Source organism: Peromyscus eremicus, chromosome 6 (genome assembly GCF_949786415.1).
Source record: "Peromyscus eremicus chromosome 6, PerEre_H2_v1, whole genome shotgun sequence".
Lineage (NCBI taxonomy): Eukaryota > Metazoa > Chordata > Mammalia > Rodentia > Cricetidae > Peromyscus > Peromyscus eremicus.
This window is the reverse complement of record NC_081421.1, coordinates 62,952,612-62,972,535: the sequence shown is the minus strand read 5'-3', so window position 1 is coordinate 62,972,535 and position 19,924 is coordinate 62,952,612. Positions and strand designations below refer to the sequence as shown.

The 19,924-nt window shown below is 47.2% G+C and overlaps 1 protein-coding gene across 3 annotated transcripts in view; it reads left to right on the top strand.

The window, feature by feature from the left end:
- The window catches only part of Syt11 (synaptotagmin 11), a 30,673-nt gene that overhangs the window by 9,968 nt on the left and 781 nt on the right, over positions 1-19,924 (top strand). For 2 of the 3 annotated variants that reach the window (XM_059265622.1, XM_059265621.1), the window contains 2 exons: positions 1,350-2,179; positions 19,224-19,347. In XM_059265622.1, the coding sequence (XP_059121605.1) occupies positions 1,350-2,179; positions 19,224-19,347 (954 nt within the window). The remainder of the gene's footprint in view (positions 1-1,349; positions 2,180-19,223; positions 19,348-19,924) is intronic. The other variant, XM_059265623.1, reaches the window with a different exon arrangement.

The following is a 19,924-nucleotide window of genomic DNA, read 5'->3' as shown; positions in this document are numbered from 1 at the left end:
CAAGTTAAGAAGTATAGGTCTGCAGACCCAGAGCTCTTTTCTTTCCTTGTTTTTGACATGAATTTATCCATTCTGTTGGGTAGGGACACACACATGCTAAGTGTGCAGAGGTCAGAGGGCATGCAGGAGGAGTTGTCTTCCACCATGTGGTTTCTGGGGATAGAGTCCAGCCGTGGGCCTCTGCGGGCGAGCACCTCTACCGACTGAGTTACCCCACAGCACTCTTTTTTTTAAGGCAGACTTTAGGGTCATCTAGGCTGACCTGAAGCTTGCTAGATGAGACGTTAGAGGCAGGCTAGCTCTCAACTTGCAACAACCTCCTTGCCTCCCAAGTGTTTGCAGGGATGTGGCACTCATCATGGCTCAGTACTCTTTCAGCTTCCTACCCACTCTCACCACTCCCAGCCACCCTCCCAAGACCAACTGAACTCCACACCATCCCCTTTCCCACACAGCTCTCAATCAGTTAGCAAGTCAGCCCGCTGTTGGCTGTCTGTATTGGGTGCACTGGAACGTCCTCCTAAAACCTAACACACGGCTCCTGCCCTGTGTAATGGTTGAGGTAAACAGATTCCTACACAAAAGGCAACTTCAAACACTCAGGGCACAGCTTTCTGGGAAGCACAAATTAAACTGAACAATCAAATCTGCAAGTGCTATAAGGGTTTTAGAAAAGAAAAGTCCGGGGACTGTCAAGATGGCTCAGTGGTTAAGAGCAATGGCTGCTCTTCCAGAGGACCTGGGTTCAATTCCCAGTCTCCACATGGTGGCTCACAGCCATCTGTAACTCCAGTTCCCAGTCATCAGACACCTTCTTCTGTCCTTCATGGACATCAGGCTCTGATGTGCTGTGCAGACATGCATGCAGACATAACACCCATGCATGCAGACATAACACCCATGCATGCAGACATAAACCATGCATGCAGACATAACACCCAGACATCTACAGTAATATTAAACTGTTTAAAAATCAGACGAGACACTACATAGGTATGTAAAGGAGCTAAGTGAGCCACACACCTTTAATCCTAGCACTTGGAGGCTGAGGCAGGTGGATCTCTGTGAGATCGAGGCCAGCCTGGTCTATATGGCAAGTTGCAGGACAGCTAGGGCTACACAGTGAAACCCTGTCTCAACCAACAGCAGCTAAGCAAATGTGTTCCGGGGTTTAACAAGAAGGCAAGGGTAACGGGGTCACCTCCTGGGCAGTGAGCAGAAAAAGCACCGTAGCCCAGATGGGCTCCCACCGTGGAGGCTGGATGGAGGGTTAGTTTGGCCCCACAAGGGGCACTCTCTTGACAGACACGGGAGCCCTGTTTTGACCCAACTCTGCTCTCTGCCTTCAGATGTGTCACCCGTGGCGGCCGGCCTCATCGGGGCCTCTGTGCTGGTGGTGTGTGTTTCTGTGACTGTCTTTGTGTGGACATGCTGCCACCAGCAGGCAGAGAAGAAGCACAAGACCCCGCCATATAAGTTCATCCACATGCTGAAAGGCATTAGCATCTACCCAGAGACCCTCAGCAACAAGAAGAAAATCATCAAAGTTCGGAGAGACAAAGATGGTCCTCGGAGGGAGAGTGGACGAGGGAACCTGTTAGTAAATGCCGCCGAGTCTGGCCTGCTGAGCCAAGACAAGGACCCCAGAGGGCCTAACGCTGCTGCGTCTTGTATAGACCAGTTACCCATCAAAAGAGACTATGGGGAAGAACTGAGGAGCCCCATGACAAGCCTGACCCCTGGTGAGAGCAAAGCCACCTCCCCATCTTCACCAGAGGAAGATGTGATGCTAGGATCCCTTACCTTCTCGGTGGACTATAACTTTCCCAAAAAAGCTCTGGTGGTGACAATCCAAGAGGCCCACGGGCTGCCAGTGATGGATGACCAGACCCAGGGCTCTGATCCCTACATCAAGATGACCATCCTTCCTGACAAGCGGCATAGAGTGAAGACCCGTGTGCTCCGCAAGACCCTGGACCCTGTATTTGATGAGACCTTCACCTTCTACGGCATCCCGTACAGCCAGCTACAGGACCTGGTGCTACATTTCCTCGTGCTCAGCTTTGATCGCTTCTCTAGGGATGACGTCATTGGGGAGGTCATGGTGCCGCTGGCTGGAGTGGACCCCAGCACCGGCAGGGTTCAGCTGATCAGGGACATCATCAAGAGGAACATCCAGGTGAGGAGGAAGAGTGTGCTGGGGAGGGATGGTAGGATGGGCATAACAGAGCTCAGGGAGAGAGGGGAGGGTCAGACAAAAGCCAAACAACTCATCCTCACGCACACAAGAGGCAGGAACCACAAACAAAACACTGAGCAGCTTCATGTACATGAAGTGTTGATGGGATTCTAACGTCCTGTGTCTTTGGATTTTCAAAGGAAGCGCCCTAGTCTGTCTGGGGGAAGGAAAGCTGGAGGAGAGAGAAAGATCTGTTTCTTACCCTGGTAGGATGGGGCATAACAGATCTCAGTGGAGAGATGGGAGGGCCAGGGGAGCGATGGTAGCAGAGACAGGTGACAGAGAAGTTCCTGAGTGCTTAGCTATCAAAGATAAGCAGTAGTCAAAGTAACAAGGAGGACCTGGAAGGTATGCTCCTCTCAGAATCAGATTCTGGAAGACTAAAAGGCAAGTTGCTTTTAAAATTTCACATGGTAGTTGGTATCCTGATGCTGTATCCAGCTTGCTTGGAACAGGCTGGTCCACCAGCCCTAAACCCTTCACCGTATATCAGATGAAGGGGCTAACGCTGTGCTCTAAAAGCCATGCTAAAAAATCTATAAAAATTAGTCCAGGGGCCGGGCGGTGGTGGCACAAGCCTTTAATCCCATCATTCGGGAGGCAGAGCCAGGCAGATGTCTGTGAGTTCGAGGCCAGCCTTGTCTACAGAGCAAGATCCAGGACAGGCACCAAAACTACACAGAGAAACCCTGTCTCAAAAAACAAACAAACAAACAAACAAACAAAATTAGGCCAGGGATTTCATCCTCAGCTTCCTTTACTAGGTGGGTAGAAATATTTTTATGAATATGTCTTTTTTTTTTCCCTTGGGTCTCTTCATATAGCCCTGGCTGTCTCAAATCCCACTAATAAGCTGGCCACAACCTCATAGAGATCCTCCTGCCTCTGCCTTCCAAATACTGGGCTTAAAACCGTGCACTACCACTACCCAAACTTCTGTCTTTTTTATTTTATTTTATTTACTTGGTTTTATTGAGATAGGGCTGTCCTGTAGACCAGGCAGATCTGGAACTCAGAGATCCACCTGCCTCTGCTTCCCATGTGCTGGGATTAAAGGCATGGGCCACCACCGTGTGTTGATTTTTTTGAAACAGGGTTTCATACAGAGGAGACTGGCCTTGAACTTGAACTTGATTATGGCCAAGGATGACCTTCAGCTCTTGATCTTCCTGCCTCTACCTCAAAGAGCTGAGACTATAGGTGTGCACTACCAAGTCCGACTGTGTGCTATGTGCATGTTTTCTTTTCTGTTTTATACGTGTCTTCTTATTATATTTATTTGTATGTGTATGGGGGGCCTATGTGTGGGTACGTGCATGTCACACCAAGTGTGTGGAGATCAGAGAACAACTTGCCAGAGTTGATTCTCTCCTTCCATTCAAATCAGGCTTGGTGGCAAGCACATTTACCCACTTAACCATCTCAGTGGTCCCTGAGTATTTTTTGTCTCTCTCTGTGTGTGTGTGTGTGTGTGTGTGTGTGTGTGTGTGTGTGTGTGTATGCCTGAGGAGGCCAGAGGGTGTTGAATTCCTTGGAGCTGGAGTTCTAGGCGGTTGTGTACTGCCTAATGTGGGTGCTGGGAACTAAACTCAGGTCCTCTGCAAGAATAATAGGAACTCTTAACCACTGCGCCATCTCTTTAGCCCCTGTGTATGTCTTTTTATAAGCATGTTATAAATGCGGTTTAATACACTGCTTCACTTCCAGGCCCTAACCTTTACCACAGAGACATCTCCTTTTTATTCCTTTCCCTTGTTTGCATTAGGAGGAGGAGGAGGAGGAGGAGGAGGAGGAGGAGGAGGAGGAGGAGGAGGAGAAGGGCCCTCCACCCTGCTCTTTCTCCCTCTCTCCCCACTCAGTAACATTGGTCTGGAATTAATTTCAGAAGTACGGAACACACACAACCACCCCTCCGGTGGCTCAGTCAGTCCTTGCACAGCTGGGGAGCAGAGCAGGGTTGATGGTGTGCACTGGGGCTCAGGAGCTGGCTGCCTGGTTCCGCACCTTCCAGCCGTGTGACGGAGGGTGCCTGACTGTTCTCCGTCTGTTTTCCTCAGCTGACAACATTGCCCTCCTTACTAGGTTATGACGATGACACCGGGTAACATGCCTGCCATATCATCACCCTCGGGAGTTTTCACCTATTGGGGGAAAAGACATCTTTGGTGCTGTTTGTTTGCATCCTCTGAGGCTGGATGGAGTTTGGCAGACAGACAGAAACACGGGGCCGTGCTGCTCAGTGAGAGAGTCCTTGTCTAGCATGTAAGAGGTCCTGAATTCACTCCCCAGGGCAAAGGAGAAAAAATGGAGCAGGGGGGCTTTGTTTTTTATTTTTACCTAGAATCTGATGGAGCTGAGGATGACCTTGAACTCCTTATTCTTCTCCCCCCATCTCTCAAGTGCTGGGATTGGCCCACCACTCACAGTTTCTGTGGTACTGGGGTAGAACCCAGGGCTTTGTGCACGCTGGGCAAGCACTCTACCAACTGAGCTCTCTCTCTCCCACTGGTTTTTTTTGTTTTGTTTCATGACACAGGGTCTTTCTATGTACCCTATGTGGCCTGGGGCTTACTAGGTAGATTGGGCTGACCTACCACTCACCATGTAGCCTAGACTGCCTTTGAATTTATAATAATCCTCATGCATTTGCTGACCAAGTGCTGGGGTCCTGTACCAGCCAATTTTTACTTTCAGAACTTAGCATCATGGTAGAGCCCTGTAAACCCAGCTTTTGGTAGATGAGGGCAGGAGGATTAGGAGTTCAAGGTCATCCTAAGCTATAGGAAGCTGAATGTCAACATAGGCTATATAGAACCTAACTGGGGTGGTGTGTGTGTGTGTGTGTGTGTGTGTGTGTGTCCACACAAAGGGCTATGGATGTGGCTGAGTTGGTAGAGTGCTTTTCTATCAGCTACAAAACAGCCTGCTACTGTATAAAATGAAACATGGAGGTATATACCTATAGTCCCAGCATTTAGGAGGTAGAATCAGGAGGATCCAGGGGTTCAAAGTTAGCCTTCCTTACAATCTCCAGAACAGCCTAAAATACATGATTTCCTGTCTCAAAAAGAAAGAGGTAGCAGGAAGGGAAATGGTTTGTCCTCTTCTGTCTTCCCACCACGTGCTTTCCTAAGGTCTCTGCTCCCCGCTTCTCTGTTTCCTGACTCCCATTTGCAGAGGCTCCAGCGCCCTTCTCCACCCTCTGTCTGTTTGTCCTGGAAGGATGGTTTCCAGCACTACCCGCCCCGCCATGCTTCCAGTTCACTCATGCGCTCACAGTCCAACACTGTGAGGGGGGATGGCTCTGTGCCGAGTTAGAGCTGGGAAGAGTCTGGCAAGGAAAGGAACTGATTCAGGCTGGAAACAAAACAGCCGCAAATTCGGGGCACTGGGCAGAGAGCACAGACAATGGCATTTGCTAAACTGCCCAGAGTTCTTGGGGAGAGCCAAGTTTCTTCCCACTTTATTAGCTCCTTTCATGAGGATAAAGCCAGGGCTAGGATCCTGAGCAATACATCCCAGTAGGAGAGGCCCAGACAGGACCCCGGAGTTTGCCAGGCTCCCACGCTTCCTGAGCCTGTATCTCTGATCACCACCCGGGATTCTGTCTGACTTCATCCATGCCATACCCAACACTCCTTCATTCATTCCCCAAGACCCCCAGCAGAACATCCCCCAAATGCCTCCTCCTAATCCCCCTATGACAAAACACCTGCCCTTCATGTGTGTCCCGAGTAGGCTTCTGCTCGAATCACTCTAGACACTTCATTTTCCAGTTCATCTTTAAAAGGTATCATGCATTTTTGAGGGACTTAGGGGTGTGTGTTGGGGATCTGTCGCAGGGTCTGGCACACACTGAGCGACATCCCTAGCCCAGGACATTCTCTTACAGCTCGGAACCAAATTATCTTCCTCCAAAGAAGCCTTGGTAGGAGGGCCGAGAATATGACCCAGTTGTTGGTAGAGAGCTTGTGTAACATGCACAAAGCCACACAAAGGTGTGGTGGCATGTGTGCTTAATGTAGTTCTGGGTGTGCACTCTTCTAACTGAGCTAACACATCAGCCCCCAGACCTTTTTTTTTCTTTTGAGACAGAGTCTCACTGTATAGCTCTGGCTGGCTTGAGCTATGTAGACCAGGCTGGCTTTGAACTCATAGAGATCCACCTGTCTCTGTCTGCCAAATGGTGGGATTAAAGGTATGTGCCACCATGCCTGGCCTATGGAATTAATTTTTTTAAATTTATTTTTATTTTATGTGTCTGGGTGTTTTGCCTACATATATGTTTCTGCATAACTTGTGCGCCTCACACCCACGGGGGCCAGAAAAGGGCATTGGATCCTCCGGAACCTGAGTTACAGTCCGTCTGAGCTGCCATGCAGGTTCTGGGAATCAAACCCAGGTTGTCTAGAAGAGTAGCCAAGTGCTCTTAAATGCTGAGCTCTCTCTCCAGCCCTTGGAAATAATATTTTTAAGCAACTGCTTTGTTTTCTCCTATTTTACTTAATAATCCTAAGTGGACTCACATTCTCATTAGCCTGGGACAGGAGAAAAGGCAGCAAATAGTTCGGAGAACCAGCTAGGGGGAGGTGGGAAGGAGGTGATGGGAGGTAAGAGTTGAGATGGCCTCTGATGGCCCTTGAGTCATGTTGCCTACCTGGGCCAGTGTCATGGGAATGAGAGGGTTCTTAGCGTCCCAGATTTACATGAGACCTCCAAGGTCGTCCAGTCTAGCTATGGGGGCTGGACAGAGAAAAAAGAACGCATGTCAGCACTCCAGGGACACAGAGAGAGCTGTTTCCTGTGGGAAGGCAGGGGCAGTGGAATGTTCAGGTTTTGTTTCTCACATTTTCTCAGGGCTGTGATTGAGAGTGGTACTGGCCCCGCAGACTTCTGGTCCCACGAGAGGTTTATAGCGGGCACAGAGGCCTACCCAGCAGAAATGCAGATTCTGACTAGAAATTGCTCTGAAGGAGCCGTTCAACTACTTACAAGGAAGTGGCCCTGTCCTCCCCTAGGTTTTCTTTCATCTGAATGTGTCCTTTAGGATCTTGGCCCTGGCGCACTGTGCCACAGCAGAGGCTCTCTGTCAGGCACGGCTAAAAACCTCTCCTCCAAAGCTTTGTTTGCTTGCTCCACAACAGGGTCTTTGCCTCACTAGGTCCAGGGACTGGGAAACAGCCTAGCTCCCAGCCCTCAGTGGCTCAAAAGGACCATTGACAGGGCTGCTTGAATTGAGAACGGGATAGAAAGAAAAGAGGAGGGGGCCAAGGGGGCGACATAAATCTGGCGTTCCCTGCAGGGTGGAGTGGCATTTAGGTAGTGTTGTGGCTGCGGGCTTGGGTAGCACAAAGGCTGCTGAATGGGGGCGGGCATTCTGCCCGAGGAAAATAGCCAGAGGTGACGGGGAGGTCGGGAGAAAAGGGATTGTCTGAGGAAGGATTTAGGGGGAAAACTAGAGGTTGTCTATTTTCCCAAAGAACTACGGATGGGGGGCACAGGATTTTGATTTTCGGGTGTCTCTGGAAGAGCTGGGGAAGAGCTTTAAATAAGTAACTAGGAAACTTAGGCAATAACTTTCAGGGCTTTTGGTTTTGGTTTTGGCTTGAGAGAGGGTCTCCCCCAAGCTACCAGATCTAGGTTCAAATTTGCCACCTTCCATCTTTAGGCTTCATAGTGGCTGGGTTAACAGGCACGTGCTGCTATGGCTGGCGCCAAGCCATGATCCTATTTGTTTGATTTTTGGGGTGTGTGTGTGTGTGTGTGTGTGTTTAAATAAGGAAGTATCCTTTTTAGATTTTTCTTTTAAACGTGTATGAGTGTTTTGCCTGCATGTGTTTCTGCATACCACATGTGTGCCTGGTGCCCTGGGAGGCCAAAGAGAACCTTGGATTCCCTGGAACTGGAGTTATAGATTGTGAGCCAACATGGGGGTTTTGGGGAGCCAAACCCAGGTCTTGTACAGGAACAACAGGTGTTTGTTTCCACTGGGCTGTCTCTCCAGCCCAGTGTTTGGAACCCAGGAAGACCTTGAACCTGTTAAACCATGCGATTACAGGCGTGAGCCTTGTTCAGCTCGGGTGCAGGTAGTCATGTTGGTGAGGCTTCATGGGAGTAGCTTTCCTGACAGCTCTAGGGGACAGAATCTCACCACAGACTTCCTGATCCTCTGGCCCTGACTGTCTTCCTGCCCATTCTTCCAGAAGGATCCCTGAGCCTTAGGTGCAGGAGTTAGGTTGATCCTTTATCAGTTGGGACCGGGCCCCAGGACTCTGCATTTTGACCAGTTATAATTGTCTGTGATCTCTGTTGCAAAGAGAAGTTTGCGTGATGTGTCATGAGAACCACGCTTACCGCTAGACCCTGGGGAGGGATCTACTTTGACCTTGAATTTAACCTAATGTGCCCTCCTGTCTCTTCTCCCAAGCCTGGGATTACAGGTGTGCTCCCCCATGTTTGGTTTTATATAATGCCAGGGGTCAAATGCAGGGCTTCATGAATGCCAAGCAAGCACTCTACCAAATGAGCCACATGCCCAGCCTCGGTATGTGATTCTTTTATTCCACTCTTATGCTTTCTCCACAATTCAAGCCCCCAAAATTGAAGGAAATTCGATCATAAGGCAAGGACAATTATTTTAAATGACAACTCCAGCAGAGACAACCACTCCTCAACCAAGTTGATTGTCATTAACCTACCAAGAACAAGACCAAAGGCTTACACAAGAAGGAAAACATTATGTTTTTAATTATGTGTATATGTGTGGGTATGTGAGCATGTATGGTTGTGATCCACCTGATAATACTGTGGGATGTCAAACTCAACTCCTCTACAAAAGCAATATCTACTTTTGTTGTTGTGGTGTCTTTTTTGTTTTTGTTTTTTGTTTTTTTTTTTCCTCCGAGACAGGGTTTCTCTGTGTAGCTTTGGAGCCTTTTCTGGAACTCACTTGGTAGCCCAGGCTGGCCTCGAACTCACTGAGATCTGCCTGCCTCTGCCTCCCAAGTGCTGGGATTAAAGGCGTGTGCCACCGCCCAGCTAAGCAATATCTACTCTTTTTTTTTTTTTTTTTTTTTTTTTTGGTTTTTCGAGACAGGGTTTCTCTGTGTAGCTTTGTGCCTCTCCTGGAACTCACTTGGTAGCCCAGGCTGGCCTCGAACTCACAGAGATCCACCTGGCTCTGTCTTCCGAGTGCTGGGATTAAAGGCGTGCGCCACCACCGCCCGGTGCCCTCTTTTTTTTTTTAGTATTTATTTTATGTGTATGAGTGTGTGTGCCCGGATGTATGTTTGTGAACTATGTAAGCACAGGAGCCCATGGAAATAAAAGAGGGCACTGGATCCCCTGGAACTGGAGCTACAGACAGTTGAGAGCTGCCATGTGGGCTGGAAATGAAAACCAGGTCCTCTGTAAGAGCAGCCAGTGCTCTTAAATGCTGAGCCATCTCTCCATCCCCAAGAAAAGTTTTATTTTCTTTGATTTTTTTTTTTTTTTTGAGACAGGGTCTCTTTCCATAGTCCTGGCTGTCTGGAACTCACAGAGATCCCCCTGTCTCTGCTTTCTGAGTGCTGGGATTGTGTTTAGTCCTCTGAGGATAATGTTGTTTATTTATTTGTTTATTTATTTGTGAATGATGAACTATATAGTGTGACCAAGAACTCACTCTACTTTCATTTAAGAGTTGTTTTTCTTTTGTGTGTGAATGTGTGCCTACACTTAGGCACCACATCATGCAGTGCTCTCAGAGGCCAGAAGAAGACATTAGATCCCCTGCAACTGGAGCTACAAACATTTGTGAACCTATACCCCTTTGTGTCTAACTAAAAAGGAAGGGTTTTAACTTTAACATAGTAAATAAAGCACTGTACAAATAACAACAGTTATCAAGTACAAATTACATTTACAATATCCAGTCCATTTGTATTTGGCAAATTCAGAGAAAATACTCCATTATTTATCCTATCTTGGTGAGTCCAAAGTTTTGTACGTAATTTACCTTCTATTGTAACCAAGGAAAAATGAAACTATAACTATCTAGTCTTCAACTCCATCAGAGACCCCAAAAGGGTATAATATTACCTGAGTAAACAGGAAGTGCAGAGAAAGCAACTTCCAAAACTATAGAAACAACAGAGACATCTGGCTGCCTGGACAGTCACCCAAGATTCCTATACAACGTTGGGCCACCCATCTCCAGCCTATAGGCCTGAAATATCTGGCAGACCTTTCTGTGAAGCAGGAATTTTGAAGGACTGTACTACCCTGTCTTGACAAAGTTCAGCAGTCATTTTCCCTTGTGTCCTGCATGTCCAGTCTGTACAGCATACTGTCAGCAGTTGAGGCAAGGGCAGTTTCTTGCCCAGATGGCTAGCTTTGCCACAATGAAAGCAAACTCCATATGGAGGTTCTTCAATGCCCATCATCCTTTTATGAAGTAGATTGGTGCTGCCAGGAGCAGATGTGTGTGTCTCATGTCATGAAAAGCCCCATGTTAACAAAACATTTTAAATGCCATATTCTATAGGTCTTTGAAGTGTTTGAAGACCACTGATCTATCTAAAATATATCTCTGTATGAACTTGCAAACATACCTAACATAACTACAAGTTTGATTGTTATAGATGACTAACTACTAACCTGAATTTCTTAATTATCCTAAATGTTTATAATAATAGCTTTCAAGGACTAGAACTTTTTTTTTTTTTTTTTTTTTTTTAAAGATTTATTTATTTATTACATATACAGTGTTTTGCCTGCATGTGTCCCTTCAGGCCAGAAGAGGGCACCAGATCTCATTACAGATGGTTGTGAGCCACCATGTGGTTGCTGGGAATTGAACTCAGAACCTCTGGAAGAACAGCCAGTGCTCTTAACCGCTGAGCCATCTCTCCAGCCCCAAGGACTAGAACTTTACTTACATTTTCAAATGAACTGCATGGGTACAATGCCTTAAGCAAGAGTAGAAACATATATATAGTATAACAAAAATAAATTTACCAATGTAAAATATTTGAGGTTAATAGTTGTCTTTTTATCCTATATTTTATATCCCCACTAAATGATGACAAACATCCATAACTCACTAAATGACCAAAACCACCCACCCCACCTCTTGTGAATGTGGAGGTTGTGTTCTTCAGACTGCTTCCTGTTGTCTGGGGGTGACAGCATCTTTAGGGAACCGTGAGAAGATTGAGATAATGGTCAAGTCCTGGGGAAACTGGCTGTAACATCTGTTGTCCACTCTCAGAGCTGTTCCCATGCAGAGGGATCAGTATACGTCACCTGTCCTGTAGTTTTTCTTGCTTTATTTCTTAATGTCTGTAGCCAAGATTTTCAGGAGGTCTCCCCCATCAGACCTGATCCCTATTAACCTCGAAGGAATCCACAGCCTTTCGTTTCCTGTGGAAACAAAAGTCTAACCTCTCCCCCAACATAATACATTTTCTGAATTCCATTTTCAAGTTAAGACATCCCTAAATATGGATGCTGGTTTCATTCAGCAGTCCCTTTCATAATCCCATGTCTCTCAGCATCTGTCATTCGCTCACTAGCAATCAAAAAATTCAAAGCCAACATAACACCATACAGGATCCTTGTATATTTCCCATCATTACATGGCTTTTTCCCTTTATATTACTTTATTCTCTCTTTAAAGAGTTTACTTTATTATTCTTAAACTATTTTTTCCTATGATGTTTATACCCATTTTCTTTTCTTTCCTAAGACCTATGCACATTTTTAAACACAGTGTAACCTGTTTAGAGGGTTTTTTTCCATCTGAACCTGTCTTTATTGTGTGTCTCTAGCCTTTTCTGACTGTGTGAGCCAAAGCTAAAACTGCTAAGTGGCTTTGCACTGGCGGCTGGCTCTGCCCTGCTCAGTTCTGTGAGAGCCGGGCCTTAAGCCTGTTGAAGTGTTTAACTGGACGCTGCATTTAACAGCCCCAGCTCTAGGAAGATGGTACCTGCAGTGTGGCACACGTTTTTTAATTAGCTTGTTGTTTCTACTTAATGTGCCGGCTGCTCAAGTGCTTGCTGTAGAGCAGAGTCCCTTAAAAGAATTGTATCTTTTTCTTTTTCTTTTTTTCCCTCAGCTTTCTGGGGCCCTCTATAGAAATACGGCCCCATATTGGTTCGCCAAATGTAGCAGGCTTTCTTTTGGGGTCACCAACCAGCTCCCAAATCATGACAGAGACTTAATATTAGTTATGAATGCTCAGCCTTATCTTTTGCTTGTCCCACTAGCTCTTGTAACTTAATTTAACCTGTTTCTCTTCACCTACATTTTGCCTCAGGGCTTTTACCTTTCTTTCATTCTGTATGTCCTGCTCCATGTCTGTCTATCTGGCAGCTCCCTGGCTTCTGGCCCCAGGCATGTCCCTCTCTTTCTCCTTCATTCTCTTCATCCTTCTCTCCTTCTCTCCCGAACCTAGACTCCTCCTACTTGTTCTCTCTGCCCACCAGCCCTGCCTATCCCTTTCCTCCCTAGCTATTGGACGTTCAACTTTTCGTTGTTGTTGTTTTTTAGAGACAGGCTTTCTCTGTGTAGTTTTGGTGTCTGTCCTGGAACTCACTCTGAAGCCCAGGCTGGCCTTAAACTCATAGAGATCCGCCTGGCTCTGCCTCCGGAGCACTGGGATTAAAGGCTGCGCCACCACTGTACAGGCATTCAACTTTTTATTAGCCCAATCCGGTGCCTTAGGCAGGCAAGGTGAAACAACACATCTTTACATGACTAAACAAATACAGCATAAACAAATAGAACACACCTTTACATAGTTAAAGTAATATTCCACAACAAGCCTCCTTGTGGGTACTGAGAATTGAACGCAAGTCCTCTGCTAAAGCAGCCAGTGCTCTTAACCTCCAAGCCAACTCTCCAGTTCCTTGTGTAATGACTTTTAATTAGAAACAAAAACAAACAAACAAAAAAACCCCACATATGTGTTTGAGTGTTTTGCCTGTGTGTGCATCATGTGTTTGCCTGGTGCCCGTGGAAGTCAGAAGGGGAAACTGATGTCGGGTTCCCTAGAACTGGGGTTATGGGTGGCTGTGAGCTGCCATGTGGGTGCTGGGAGTCAAACTCTGTTCTCTGCAAGAGCAACCAGTGCTCTTAACCACTGAGCCATCTCTCCAGCCCTTCCTCATGTAATTCTAGTGAGTTGGAGCTAGTGAAGACACATGCCGCTGATGGCTGCTGTATTGAACAGCTCGGTTTTGGTGTTTTGGAAGGCACTTCCCAGGCTCTACTTTCTATGTGGTTATGGCTAATAGTGAAAGTGAAATTAGGCTCTCTCATCAGACTTTCTGAATACTCACAAAAGGAAAGAACCAAGAAGCACACTGGTGGGCAAGGAAAACAGCTGGTCTTTACTGGGCGTGGGTACTTACAACCACAACCCCGAGCTGACCCTTACAGTAAAGAACAAAATGTGGAGCTTCAGCCCAGCAGAGAAAAACCATGAAAACACGAGTCTATTTCCTCCTCTGCCTCCATTCCCAAAGCTGAAGGCTGCAGCTGAGGGCTGTAGCTTGCCAAGGCTGCTAAGGCCCCAAGTTTAATCCCCAGAACTACTTCTCCACTTAGAACAGTGGTTCTCAACCTGTGGTTCATGACCCCTTTGGGGGTCAAGTATCAGATATCCTGCATATTAGATATTTACATTATTATTCATAACAGTAGCAAAATTACAGTTATGAAGTAACAATGAAATAATTTTATGGTTGGTGTCACTACAGCACGAGGAACTGAATTAAATGGTCAGCAAGCTGGGCAGTGGTGGCGCATGCCTTTAATCCCAGCACTCAGGAAGCAGAGACAGGAGGATCTCTGTGAGTTCAAGGACATCCTGGTCTATAGAGTGAGTTCCAGAACAGCAAGGGCTATACAGAGAAACCCTGTCTCAAAAACAAACAAATCAAATACAGAAAACTAAGTTTATTTAATTAAAAAAATAGTTACATTTTTATTGTTGAGGACACTTTCAAACTCAGGTCACCAGATAAGAATACAAATAAACCAAGTTTTCGGCCAGGTGTGGTGGAACAAGCCTTTAATCTTAGCCCTTGTGAGATAGACTCATGAGGAGCTCAGTGAGTTTGAGTCCTAGGACAGCCATAATAATGAGATCCTGTCTCAAAAAAACAAAAACAAAACAAAACAAAAAAAGTTTTCGCCGGGCGGTGGTGGCGCATGCCTTTAATCCCAGCACTTGGGAGGCAGAGGCAGGTGAATCTCTGTGAGTTCGAGGCCAGCCTGGGCTACAGAGTAAATTCCAGGAAAGGCTCCAAAAGCTACATAGAGAAACCCTGTCTCAAAAAAAAAAAAAAAAAAAAAACCAAACAAACAAAAAAAAAAAGTTTTCAAGGCTACCTTAGGGTAGCTACAGAGTGAGACCCCATTTCACTAAAAAACAAAACAAAACAAAAAATAAAACCCCAGAAGGACAGAAAAATAAAGAAAGGCCAGAAAGCAGAAGGGAAACTTTTTTTTTTTTAATTTTATTTTATTTTTTGAGACAAGGTCTCTCTACATCATCCTGGCTGGCCTGGAACTCACTATATACATCAGGATGGCCTGGAACTCACAGAGAGCTGCCTTCCTCTGCCTCTCAGCTATCACGCCTGGAAGAAAAGTCTTTTACAACAGGGAAGGGTTTCAGGGCTGGAGAGATGGCTCAGCAGTTACTAGCACCTTGTTTTTGCAGAGGACCCAGGTTCGATTCTCAAAACCCCTATAGTAGCTGACTACTGCCTCTAACTCCAGTTGCGGGGGATCCAGTGCCCTCTTCTGTCTGGCCTCTGAAAACACTACATAGACTTGGTGCACAAACATACACGCAAGCAAGCACCCACACACATAAAATAATAATAAAATAATTTAACAAATAAAATAGGGTCTAGCTCTAGTAGCCCAGGCTGGTCTTCCTGCCTCATCTTCCTGAGTGCCGGGCTCTGTCTCTTCAGTACGTGATGATGAGTGCCTGGCCTTGAAAACAAATGCCTACTCCTCTAATCCCTGGACCCCAGCATCTGACATGTAGTATGTCTGGTGCTTATTAGCTCTTAAAGGGGTTGGTTTGTTACACTCCTCTCAGCTCGTCGCTTGGGAGGCAGAAGCCGGAGGAGCCAGTGGGTTTGAGGCCAGCTTTGTCTCCACAGTGAGCTCTAGGCCAACCAGCGCTGTACAGTCTGAAAACAAACAAACAAATGTTCTTCAGCCTGAGTAGGGCCCAGCATTTCTCAAACCCCAGCAACGAGAAGCCGAAGCAGGACCAGCATGAGGCCAGCTGGGGCTACACAGCAGACTTGTGTTTTTCAAGTCTAAAGGGTCTAGGACAAATTTTAAAGATGGAGAAACCAAGATGAGGAGAGCAGTGAGGAAATCAACTGAGAAAGGGAGAAACTGAGGCACGCACAGTCAGGGAGAACTGGTAAGCACATTGTGAAACGGTAGAACAGGCTCCAGGAAGTTCAAGGACTCGTTCAATGTCATGTAGTGAAGCAGAATGAGAACTTGAACCCATCTCCACCATACAGTTTCCAAAACATTATAGTGTGTGTGTGTGTGTGTGTGTGTGTGTGTGTGTGTGTGCACATACATGTGTACAGGGGTGCATAGACATGTGGAGCCCAGGCTTGAGGTCGAGTGGCTTCCTCTATTAGTCTCCACCCGATGATCCACCAAGGCTGGGTCTCTCACTGAACCTGGAGCTCAGCACGCAGACTTCGTCAGACTGGCCTGGCTAGCCAGCTTGCTCCAGGTATCCCACCCGTGTGCTGGGCTCATAGGTCGGTCCCATACCCACCCTTCTTGTCTATCTATGCCTTCTGGGGAGCCAAACGCTGGGCCTCATGCCTGTGCAACAAGCAATTTCATACTGAGTTTTCTCCCCAGCCCTTTTGTAGGTGTTTTGAAATGGTCTCATTGTGTATCTCTGGATGGTTTGAAATTCACTATATAGCCAAGACTGGCCCAAAGTCAGAATCCTCCTGCCTCTACCTCCAATCATGCCCTAGGTCATTTTTTGTTCTGTGTTTCTAAGGATTAAATCTAGGGCCTCCCACATGCTAAGGGCAAGCACTACCACTACACAACAATTTCAGCCTTAGTTTTCAGAGAGAGAATAATTTTTTGAGACAAGGTCTCACTATGTTGTCCTTTCTGCTATATAGACCAGGCTGGCCTCAGACTCACAAAGATCCACCAGCCTCTGCCTTCTGAGTACTGAGATTAAAGGTATGCCTCACCATAACCAACTCAAGAAAAAAACATTTTGAGACAAGGTCTATGTAGGCTGGGGCTTGAAATGACTCTGTAGCTGAAGCTGGCCTTGAACTCCTGACCTTCCTGACTCTTCTCAAGTACTGGGATTACAGGTGTACACCATGCCCAGTCCAAGTCTGTGTGTGGAGGCCAGTGGCTGACATGAATATCTTCCTTGGTCTTGCTACGACTTTATTATTTTTTTTACATTTATTTCTTATTTATTTTGGGGAGCAGAGCTTGACTATGTGCACATATGGGAGTCAGAAGATAACTTTCAGGAATCAGTTTTCTCTCTTTATAGTTTCTTGGGTTTGAATTTGGTAGCAGACAGCTGTGCTCGCTGAACATCCCATCACCCACATTTTGTGGGGTCTTTGTTTTGTTTTCTTTTTGAGACAGGGTCTCTTTACTTAGTCCTGGCTGTCCTGGAACTCACTATGTAGACCAGGCTGGCCACTGAGATCCCCCTGCCTCTGCCTCCTAAGTGCTGTGATTAAAGGCATGCGCCAGCACACCTGGCCCCTCTTCGTGTTTGTTTGTTTGTTTGTTTGGTTTGGTTTTTCGAGACACAGTTTCTCTGTGTAGCTTTGGTGCCTGTCCTGGAACTCACTCTGTAGCCCAGGCTGGCCTCGAACTCACAGAGATCTGCCTGGCACTGCCTCCCAAGTGCTGGGATTAAAGGCATGCGCCACCACCACCTGGCATCCTCTTCGTGTTTTGAAGTAGGTTTTCTCCCTGAACTGGAAGTGGGGATTCAGGATTGAGCGAGGCTGGCTGGGCAGTGAGCTCTCAGGATCTGCCTGTCTCTACTTCGCAGCACTGGGATTAATGGCGCATGCCCCATGGACGGCATTTTGGATTCTTGTTTTGTTTTTCACACAGGTGCTGAGGAATCCCAACTCAGTTCCTCCTGCTTTCAAAAGAGACCCTTCACTGTGTGGAGATCCTCCCGGCCCCAGTTTGTTTTTAATTTATGTGTATGTGGGTGTGTCTGTGTGAGTGTATACCATGTATGTGCAAGTGTGCATGAAGTCCAGTGGTAGGTGCCGGACCCCTTGGAGCTGAAGTCACAGGTGGTTGTGAGCTTCCTTTGGAAGGAGAGCAAGTGCGCTTAGCCACTGAGGCCCCTCTTCAGTAGTGCCCACCCCAAACATAAGAACCAAACGAGATTACTACAGACAAGGCACAGGTGTGTGGCTTACAACATTCATTCAGTCCTCCTCATAATCTTATGACGTCCGTGGTATCCCAGACTCTAAGACTAGAGGGTTCTATTTCACAGGTGACGAAGAGGAAGTACAGGAACGTTTAGTAAGTAGTGACAAAACATTGGAAAGAAATAGCTTGGCTGAGAGGTGGTAGTGCACACCTTTAATCCCAGTACTTAGGAAGTAGAAGCAGGCAGATCTCTGTGAGTTCGAGGCCAGCCTGGGCTACAGAGCGAGATCCAGGAAAGGTGCAAAGGTACACAGAGAAACCCTGTCTCGAAAAACCAAAAAAAAAAAAAAAAAAAAATCAAAAAAAAAAAAAAAAAACAAAGAAATAGGCTGAGCCAAGTGTGGAGGTGCACATCTGTTAACCCAGCGGCCTGCAGCTGGAGACAGGAGGGTCAGTAAACCCAAGCCATCCTATATAGAGTGAGTGTGAAGCAGTCTGGGTTTAAGTTCCTTGTAGGGGAAGAGAGTAGATGAAAGTGAGTGAGTGTGTGTGTCCTAGATGGAGCTCAGTAGAGAAGCAGTCTGTCTGTCTGTCTGTCTCTCTCTCTCTCTCTTTCTTTTCTTCCTTTCTTTTTCAATACAGGGTTTCTCTCTGTAGCCCTGGCTGCTCTGAAACTTGCTCTGTAGACCAGGCTGGCCTTGATCCACCTGCCTCTGCCTCCCGAGTGCTGAGGTTAAGGCGTGTGACACTACCACCTGACTAACACCTTTTTTCCTTTTTTCTTGTCTTTCCTTTTGAGACAGGATCTCAGTATGCAGCCCTGGCTGGCGAGGCTGGCCTCGAACTCATGCACCTGCCTCTGCAGGGCTGAGACTGAAGGCCTAGCCTAGGATGCAGGAGGGCCTAAATTCAACTCACAGAACCACCAAAAGGAAGAAAGAAGGGGGGGCTGGGGAGATGGCTCAGAGCTCAAGAGCACTGGCTGCTCTTCCAGAGGTCCTGAGTTCAATTCCCAACACCCACATGGTGGCTCACAACCGTCTGTAATGAGATCTGGCGCCCTCTTCTGGCCTGCAGGCAGAACACTGTATACATAATTTAAAAAAAAAAAAAAAAAAAAAAAAGGAAAGGAAAGAGCCGGGCAGTAGTGGCCCACAGCTTTAATCCCAGCACTCAGGAGGCAGAGGCAGGAGATCTCTGTGAGTTTGAGGCCAGCCTGGTCTACAGAGTGAGTTCCAGGACAGCCAGGGCTACACAGAGAAATCCTGTCTTGAAAAAGAAAAAAAAAAAAAGAAAGAAAGAAAGAAAAGAAAAAAGAAAGAGAGAAGGTCACAGGAGTCAGCATTAAATCAGCAGTGTAACTTTAAGAACTCGGCCTGGCTTTCATGGTGCTTCCGAACCTGGCCTGAATACACACCCTTTCCTTGTCCCTGAGCATGCCCACCTTCAGGCTCTCTTCCCTCTCCTCTGCGGATCTGTGTAGTTCCCCCCACCCCCAACCCCCTCCAACCCCACTCCCCCACCAGGCTTCTCACCCGAGGTCTCTCCCTTACAGAAGTGCATTAGCAGAGGGGAGCTCCAGGTGTCTCTGTCATACCAGCCCGTGGTACAGAGAATGACAGTGGTGGTCCTCAAAGCCAGACACCTGCCCAAGATGGATATCACCGGTCTCTCAGGTAGCAGCTATTTACTTCAACCTGTCTGTCTGCACAACCCTACCCCGACCCGACTGTGGCCCTGACATACTCCATCGTGTCCAGACCCCCGCCCTCATTCACAGCCCACCTAGTCTCCCGCCTGCTTTTGCTCCCCATGACCAGGCCCATAGATCCCCAGCCACAGTGATGCTGGGGGCGAGCCAACAAGGGTACTCTAAGTCCCGTGCATGCCGGAGCAGTTATACCAGGTGAGATTTGTAAGAAAGGCTGCCCGTATCTGTTCGTCCCCGTGCCCTTGACAATGCTTCCTGATTTCTTCAGACCTGCACTTGGTCTACTCCAGACCTGCTGGGTCCCCCAGTCCCCCATGAGGCAGCTAGACTCGTGTGTGGTCTGTGTGCGTTTGTGGCGCAATCACTGAAGACCTGATGGTCAGCGAAGGTGAGGATAACAGAGTCTCCTCCATCTAAACCAGTGGCTCTCTACCTTCCTAATGCTGCGACCCTTTAACGCAGTTCCTCGTGTTACGGTGATCCCCAGCCATAAAATTACTCTGTTGCTACTTCATAACTGTGATTGTGCTACTGTTAGGAATCAT